Below are 8,822 nucleotides of genomic sequence, written 5' to 3'. Positions count from 1 at the left end.
GTGGTGTTGTTGTTGTGACTTCACGCCATTGCAGTGTTCTGCAGCGCAGCGCCTCTGCCAGCAGAGGGCGCCTCAGACCGGTCAGCCTGATGATGGATGGGTTTTTTTCCCCTTTCTTCTCTCTCCAGCTCTCATCAGAGGACATGAAGCCTAAAAGCTGCAAAGCAGAGACACAGAGAAACAAGGTGTCACTGTGAACATGTGGGTATCATGTTTATGGCTGCATTATCTCTGCTCACGTTTGTGCACAGGTTAAAGTAATTGCTGATACTTAGACCTCAGTGTGTCGGTTGTGGCCTTTTCATTTAAAACCCCCCCAGTTTGGTTTAATTCTTGAACAAGTCAGACTCTCACTGTCAGATTTTTTTGTACTTTAAAAGCATTTTTAAGCTGTTTTTACTTGAGCATTCCCCTTTAATTTCCCTTTAAGTAAAAGTGGAATAGGATTTATGAGGGGGAAATAACCTTCACCTTCACCCATCTTGCAGCCACTTGTCTGATTTAGACTTTTATCTAAAAATTTTAAACACTCTCCACTACAGTTATCAGTTTCAATGACACATTTCTCTAAATGTGGGGTGAAATTAACCAGTATTTCACATGAATGAATAAAAATAATTTAAAAGGGAAAAGAAAGAAAGGAACTTAAATGATCTGCCCCCGTTCTTTTCTTCTGTGTTAATCACCCCTCTGCCCCTCAGATTTATCTGGCCACCATTTCAGCTCCAGCAATTCATATTAAAATGCTGCTAAACTTAAAAAAAAAGAAAAAAAAGGGTAGGGCACCATTAAATATCTATTGATGCCTTAAATAAAATAAAGTATCCATCACTGTGAACTTGTACGGAGTATTTTTACACTTACGTGTCGTGAGGTGAGTATTTCTGCAGCTGAGCTGAGGTGAAACTCAGGTTATATAAGCGACTTTTAGAATTCTAAATCAGTAAAACACTGCCGTGCGCAAGAACAAACCTCATACTTGGCATATTGACTGTACTCCATCTTGTGATAGTTGAATCACTCCAATAAGTGCTCATTATATGCACTAAACAGAGAGTGTAAAGTGCAATTAACATGTTTATGATTTCATACATTACCTAAAACAGAAAACAAACCCATAACGGAGCCATAATATGAGGTCATGTGGACGTAAAATATATTTGCAACCTATGCAGGCATATTGGATGGAAGTGTTTTTTGCTGCTGCTCTCAACTAATGGCTTTATTAATGATAAATAAATCATAACTTTATAGATCCCTTGTAAGCCATTAAGAAACTTTTGGGCTGCCAGGTATAAGTGTAAAGTCTCTCTGACTGATAATGAGGGGTTACTTCTATGAATTATTGATTTTGCACCATTTACACCTACTGACGACACTATTAAGGCCAATTAATAACCACTTTTTAATGTCGTATTACATATATAACTATTAATAATTATTAACGAAAACACCTTATAAGAGCATACTTGAAACAAATGGTATCATGTGTTGTTTTTAATTAGAAAGGTCCAATGTCATGGTTCACAAAAACCTTGTGAATATATTGTTTTTGTTTATTTCTTGTGTTGTTTATTATGTATACTCCACTGTCCACTGCAGAGGCTGTCATCTATATATACCCTGTAGATCCGAATTTGTGTAAATGTAGCAGCAACCGCAAATTCGAATCTTGGGGAGTATGTAGGTGATGACACTTCATCTCAAAAAGGAAGAAAATATTCATTTAAATGGCCAGAAAATTTGATTTTTTTTTGTCTATATGTTGTTGCTTTGGGATGAAAGTTTGCTGTGTTTGTTATTCTGCAGGGATACAGTGTGCTTAGAGTTACATTTTTGAGAAAGGACTTCTGAAAGTATGGTTTTCATGCACACAGAGCTCTGACATCTTAACTGCTTTTTTTCTCCCCCCCTTTTTTTGTAGCTGCATATTGTTAGGAGGATATGGCATCTGTGAAAGTTGCAGGACAGGCCTTTCAATGTGGCCTTTGTTCAACACGTCGTTTATCATGTCTCCGTTTCACTGCCACTGTCTGAAGTCGAGGAGGAGTTTCAAGAGTTTGCGGGGAAACGTGAGGAGGACCTCTGCAAACTGCTCCAACACACTGGACGGACAGAATGTGTCACCGTGAGGGGATGAGCTGGCAAAGAAGGAGAGAGAAAAAAAACACACACAGTAAGTTTGCTGAAGATGTATTTTACTGTGCTGACAAGAGAGGAGCAGAGAGGCGAGGTCAACGTGTGAGGTTGGCTTTAATATCAGGGAATAATCGCAGAATAGATGGGACACTTAGACTTAATGAATGGTTTATAACACTGATAGTTGTACGCAGCTATTAGGACATTTAAAGTGTTTCATAATGTCATGTTTTCTTATGAACACATTAGTTTTGATTCATTATATCTGCCTACATGACGTGACTTGGTGACAAATACATTAATAAACCACTTGCATCTGCTCAGACTATGTTGTGTTATAAAACTTGTAAATGTGTGCTGTTTATAGCGCCAACATTAATCTTGATTTAACTGGAAATCCACATTTATGTCATTTGTTCTGTAAAGGTAACACACTGATAGTTGTAAGCAGCTATAAGAACTTGTTTCCATTCATTATCTGCCTACATGATGAGAAATACATTAATAAACTGCTTGCAAAAGGTCTACATGGAGTTTATAGAGCTCACTTTAATCTTGAATTGACTATAATCTAACTTTTTTTGCCAGTTATTTGGCAAAACAAAAGCCTATGTTCTATTTAAAATAGTTAAATGTTTATGGTGATGACTTAAATATGAACTTATACGTTTAATAACTGGTTTACAACACGCCAACAGTTAGGACATTTGTAAATGTTCCTTAATGTCCTGTAATATGTGTTTTCATTAATTAACTTCCCACATGATGTGATCCACCTATATCTGCTTGGATTGGATCTAATTGTAATTGTTATAAACCTATTAAGGTTTATGTAGGTTTATAGTGCTGACTTTAATCTTAATTAAACTGGAAAACTATTTTATAAATATATCTATATTGCTGTTTTAGATTTTAATCTCAATTTAACCCTAAACTAACTCTTTTAAGCCCATTATTTCACCCAAAAAAGGTCTATGTGCTGTTAATAGCGCAGACTTATACTTAGATTAAATGTTTATAACACACTGATAGTTATAAGCAGCTATAAGGGTATTTTAAACGTTTCCCAATGTCTTGTAAAATGTGTTTTTGTTCATTATGCGCCCACAGGATGTGATTCACTTCCATTTGCTTACTGTGCTCTAAACCTCATGAAGGTCTATGCTGTTAATAGATCCGAAGTTAATCTGAATCTAACAATATTCATTTTCTAATATTTTTTTTTGCCAGTTATTTGAACAATAAACCTAATTCTAGTATGCATTTGATTATATAAATACACGGCCACATTAATTCACTTGCATCTCTGTGGGAAATGAAGTTGCTGCCATTGTTGATTCAACTGTCTCCATATATTGATTGAGAGCAATAAATCCCCTCCTCTGCAGACACGTGGTTTCTGCAGCTAATAGACAAGAGAGGCTGCAGTGAGCTGCATTTTTCAGCAGGGATGGTGGAGTGTGTGCGTGAGTGAGTGTGTGTGCGTGTCCCTCACAGATCAGACGAGCAGTGTGGAGTGATGGGATGTGTTAAGTGCAACTCAAAGATGGCGTCGCATCTGAATGACAGCCACAGACCATATATGCACACAGCATCAGTGTAGTAAATTAGATATATATAGTGTATATTATAAGTCCAGTTTCTTGTCTAAATCAGTGAACGTAATGCTCATTTTTTTATGTATTTACATGTCACGTTTTTTTGCACTTTATAGGCCATCAGTGAGATTTATGGCACACACACACACTAAGTAGCCAGTTTATTAAGTACACCTGAGCATCCCTTAAGTACTGCACTGAAGTACAACTGAGGTACTTGTGCTTTACTCAAGTGTTTCCATTTTCCACTACTTCATACATCAGCTTTGTCAGAGGGAAACTGTACTTGTTTTCCCCCTTACTCAATAACTTAAGTTACTTTTACTTTAAGTACTTTATTGTATTGTGACCTGTAGGGAAAATTGTCTTAAACACTTACTGGGGACATATGTAAATACTTCCAGTTAAATGAACAACACCATCTATGCAAAATCACAACTTTTAGATTAAAACAAAATAAACCAGAAATATATCCTGCTGTCTTATTTGAAATGAGCACTGAGAGGAAATCCAACTGAAGTGATTGTTGTTGCACATTAAAGCATCAATTACTATAACTGACCTACACTAGAGCAGGTACACTATCCTGAAATGTTGTGTTTTCCTTCTTTTGATTGAAAGATCCAGGCTCTTCTACTGTTTTATTGTGATACGCAGGGACCAATATGATAACGTACATTCAACTAAAAAGTAAATGTACATATGCAGTGCAATAAAAAGAGAGTTATATACTACTGTTGCGATTTTAAGATGCTGCTTTGGTTGAGGTGCAGATTATCTGTCTGTTTTATATTGTGGAGTGGTTTTATGTATAAAGGTTCTTTATGTGATGTATGTAAATTATTTAAAATAACAGTATGAGGGAATGGAAATACTTAAAGCCCACACCACCACACCAATAAGTTGCACTTATGTTAAACCCTATAAATACGGATTAAAATCAAAGTAAAAAGTTAAATGAACTTGTCTTTATAAAAGTTTAAGATGTGCTCGGCACCATATGGGTCTGCTGCATTTATTGTTGCAAAGTGTACCTAATAATTTGGTAACAGAGTACATGCACACAGTTTGAAGAAAGTTTTTTTTTTAATTATAGTGAAAATTATACTGCAAAAATTAGGAATCTTTGAAAATAAGATGATAATGAATTTTTTTTATTGGAATATGGAAACAACAAATCAGATTTGGGATTTTTTTTTAAAGTCCAACTTCGACAAATTGTGTATGGCTCAGAGATCAAAGATAACCTCATTTGCATTAATTAACGCCACCTTAGTTAAATATTACCTTTAAGAGCCAATCAAAGCGTTGGAGCAAGACGTGAAGATGAGAGATCAAAGCAGCGCCAATCGACCCACTGCAGCATGGAAACCAAACCCTGCACAGGCCTCATTATTACACTCTCGCCTTCTGCACAGAGAGTTTCTAATGGATACTGCTGCTGACCTCTGTCTGTCTCCCCTTCAGTGCTTTAAAATGACTTTATCTGATCAGTAATTTAAATTAGTGGGGGGTAAAAAAATCCCATTACATTCACCAAACCTGATGTGTAAAAACAAAAAACAAATCCCCCCTGTGTAATGAATTTATATGGGAATCCCTGGCACAGCTCCTAAACGAGATGTTTGAATTTATTGTCCAAGTGTTGGACACTTTCCCAGAGAAATGATTCATGAAAACTGTGCACAACTTAAAAGCTTCACGGTTAAAATGTAAAAATAGCACCAGAATGGCACATATGAGACTTCTTAAACAAAGAATTTTCCTATTTAAACATATCTCAGTGCCAAAAGTGGGGGTGGGGGGGTGTCTGTTAAGTCACCTCCTCGGAGCTTTTGTTTCCATTCAGCTCCAGTTCAGTCATGAGTCAGAACTGCCACACGTAAAAGACATAAAACCCACATTTTCTTATCTTTATCGCACGCGTTAATACCGTTTATGACACTGGTCTCTTGCAGAATCAGCAGAGAGGACTTTTCCTTTTTAGGCACACACACCACATGCGCGCACACACACACCTAGATACGCTGACATGGTGTGCAGAAATGCTATGCAAGAGCAGCGTGAGCTGCAGAAACACTGTCCACTCCGCATCACCCTAAAGCCACATCATCATCACCACCACCACCACCACATCCACATCGCGTGACGCGGGAGAGCCGCTGCCTCTGGGGGGATAGCTCTATAATCTGCGAAGGTGAGAGGCGCCGGTGCGTTTGTTTTCCGCGAGGATTGTGATCGGGTGCGGAGTGAATGTGGATGTGCGTGGGGAAGGTAAGGCTGCTGTTGTGCCGAGGACTGGGTTATGTGTCTTTATGATTTACGAGCCTGACTCCAGCCGCGGTTCAACCAGAGTTCATAGAGCTGCATGCCTCCAGACTTATTCTCTCTCTCTTTCTCTCTGATCCTCTCTCCCCCATACAAACCGCTGCTCTATCTTTTTTATCTTTAATTCTGGATTTAATTTGCCCTAATTAGGACATTGGTTGAGGGGATGTAATTTCTTTTTATCGTATTTTGTTTTAATCCGGGGCCTAAGAAAACAGCTGCAGCGCACAATGGACTTGTGTATTATTTTTGTTTGATGGATGAGCTTTTCAATTCCTTGTGATAAAACATTTAATTTTCCCCTTAAAAAATGTTACAGACAGGACAATCCATTTACTGCATAAAGCCTTCATTTATTTTAACAGTCACGGGGCCTAATGTGATTTCAAGAAACCCACTTCTGAAAATAGAGTATAAATAATTCAGCCTATTTACTGCAGCATATTGATATTTAATGCATTTTCATTTTTGGTGGCTTCTTTACATTTAAGATGCACGTGTGCAATGTAATTAATATTCTTTGTTATTGTTGTCATTCATGTAAACATTTAGAAAAAGGAAAATAATTACATTTTAATACCAGAATTAGTCTATATTTATTGTACTAATACACAAAATTATCCACGTTGTGGGTCAGTTGTAAAGGATTCACAATAAAACATCACATTCTACACATTTTACAGGTTTATTCCTAAGCTGGTGTTTTTTTAGAGGGTCTATTTTGAGCTCACTCTTAATTTTCCGTTGCCTCTCTGGTCAAGAGAGGCTTGCTATTCATGTCAGCATACAATTGAACTGATAAGATGGATTATGTCGTCTCCTCCCTGATTCTGTCTCTGTCTTTTTTCCCTGCAGCCTCTCAGGCCAGCAGCTCAGGCTTTCTGGAAACCTGCCATGTGACATTTGGCTGCCAACGCTCTATCAGAAGGTCAAAGTGGAGAGAGAGTGTGTGTGTGTGAGGGGGTCCACGGTGCACATTTCATGGAAATGCAGACAACCAAAGCTGCGCACATTAACGTCCTCCACCACCACCACCACTACGACTTCTTTAGCCAGTCCCTGCCTGATGTCAGCGCGGTTGTTTGTCAGCAAATGACGCAAGAGGAAACATTTGCGCGCACGTCTGTCTGCAGGTCAAAGCAGCAAAAGCCCAACTTCACCATGAGCAAAACCATTTTCCCCTGGATGAAGGAGTCCAGACAGTCACAGCAGAAACACGGCAGGAGAACATCAGGTTCGTTTGTGGCAGAGAGACACAACCATTGTCTCCAAATGAGGCCTTTTCATTTATGACTCATTAATGAGCTCATACACAGACAAGAGAAGGGATATAACTTGTATTTTCCTCTTTTTTTCGGGGTTCAAAAGGTCGTGGTAGCTATTAATTAAGTTCAGCCAGGCATGGAACACAAGTGTAAACAGACACTGGCTTAGTGTTTTGGCCCGCATTGGTTTGAGAGGGTCATTCAAAGTGAGCAAACATGGAACATTTATTTGTTCAGCACTTTTCCACGCTCTCATTTCAGGTGTCAAACAAAAATGCAGAAATACACACAACACACACTTAAGTATGTTGCGTATTTTTTGTTTGCATATTTTTCATGGCAAACGTATATAAAACGATTTAGAAAAGGGAAAATTAGTTGTTACTTAAAAGTAGTACGCAGAAGGTTTGTGCGTGTCTCTTACTAATGTCACTCCGTCCTTTTTGCTTTTGCCCAACATCCATTTAATATTATTTATTCTAAATAAATTAATACCAAGAGCTCATTATTTTATTACACAACGTCCAGATAAATAAAGAAGTAGTAAAGAAGAGTAAAGAGAAACCGAACAGTGAATGAGGCCCAGATGGGCAACCATGAGGAATAAAGCAGCAAATGTAAAATACATTAGTGTAAAAATAAATAAACAACAAACACTGCCTGTCCAACCGTCTTTTTTCAAACTACTTGTCTACACAGACTGCACCATCAACGAGAAGTGCCCAAGCGCGACCCCGGCCTCCAAGCGGACGCGCACCGCGTACACGAGCGCGCAACTGGTGGAGCTGGAGAAGGAGTTCCACTTCAGCCGCTACCTGTGCCGGCCACGGCGGGTGGAAATGGCCAATCTGCTCAATCTCCACGAGAGGCAGATCAAGATCTGGTTTCAGAACCGGAGGATGAAGCAGAAGAAGGACGAGAGAGAGCAGGGCCTCCCCACCTCCTCACCCCCGTCCTCCCCCTCCGCCCCGGGCAGCCCCACTCTGTCGAGCCTGGGTTATGTCCATCTGGGCGGGGATTACCAGCCGGCCTCTCCTCCGCTCGAGTCCCAGCACCAGCAGCCACATCAGCCGACATACCACGCAGAATACCCGGCTCCTGGGTTCACGCACGGCCCACAATTCGATGTACAGTACAGCACTCACAACAACGCACACGCAAAAAACTCGGATCTGGATGTGACAGGTTCATATTTCCCTCAGAGCTGCACACCTCAGGACAGAATCATGCAAGCTCCAAAACTGACTCATCTGTAGCAGACGTTGATTTTTAATTCGTCCTGTCGCCACAAAACACCTTCCCTTTATTTTATGGAAGAAAACTGTACCGATGTGTTTAGAAGCATGACTTTTTAACGCTTATTTAACTATTGATCTGAATATTAGTCCCAAACTATATTTATTTGTATTTATTATGTATATTGTTCCTCTTGGGTATTGTTGTGTTAACTTTAACGCATGAGCCTCCTTTAAACATTCGTTCAGAAATGCTA

At 39.1% G+C, this 8,822-nt stretch overlaps 1 protein-coding gene across 1 annotated transcript; it reads left to right on the top strand.

Moving 5' to 3' along the window:
• The first annotated feature begins 2,059 nt into the window (after nucleotides 1-2,059).
• Nucleotides 2,060-8,586, top strand: LOC122759623 (homeobox protein Hox-A3-like). The gene is made up of 3 exons (XM_044014575.1): nucleotides 2,060-2,176; nucleotides 6,921-7,299; nucleotides 8,030-8,586. Exons 2-3 carry the CDS (start codon nucleotides 7,047-7,049, stop codon nucleotides 8,584-8,586), a joined length of 810 nt encoding a protein of 269 aa, XP_043870510.1. The 5' UTR covers nucleotides 2,060-2,176; nucleotides 6,921-7,046.
• Nucleotides 8,587-8,822: the final 236 nt, after the last annotated feature.

This window comes from Solea senegalensis, linkage group LG18 (assembly GCF_019176455.1).
Source record: "Solea senegalensis isolate Sse05_10M linkage group LG18, IFAPA_SoseM_1, whole genome shotgun sequence".
NCBI lineage: Eukaryota > Metazoa > Chordata > Actinopteri > Pleuronectiformes > Soleidae > Solea > Solea senegalensis.
The sequence above is the reverse complement of the archived record's forward strand: the minus strand, read 5'-3'. Positions and strand labels throughout refer to the sequence as shown.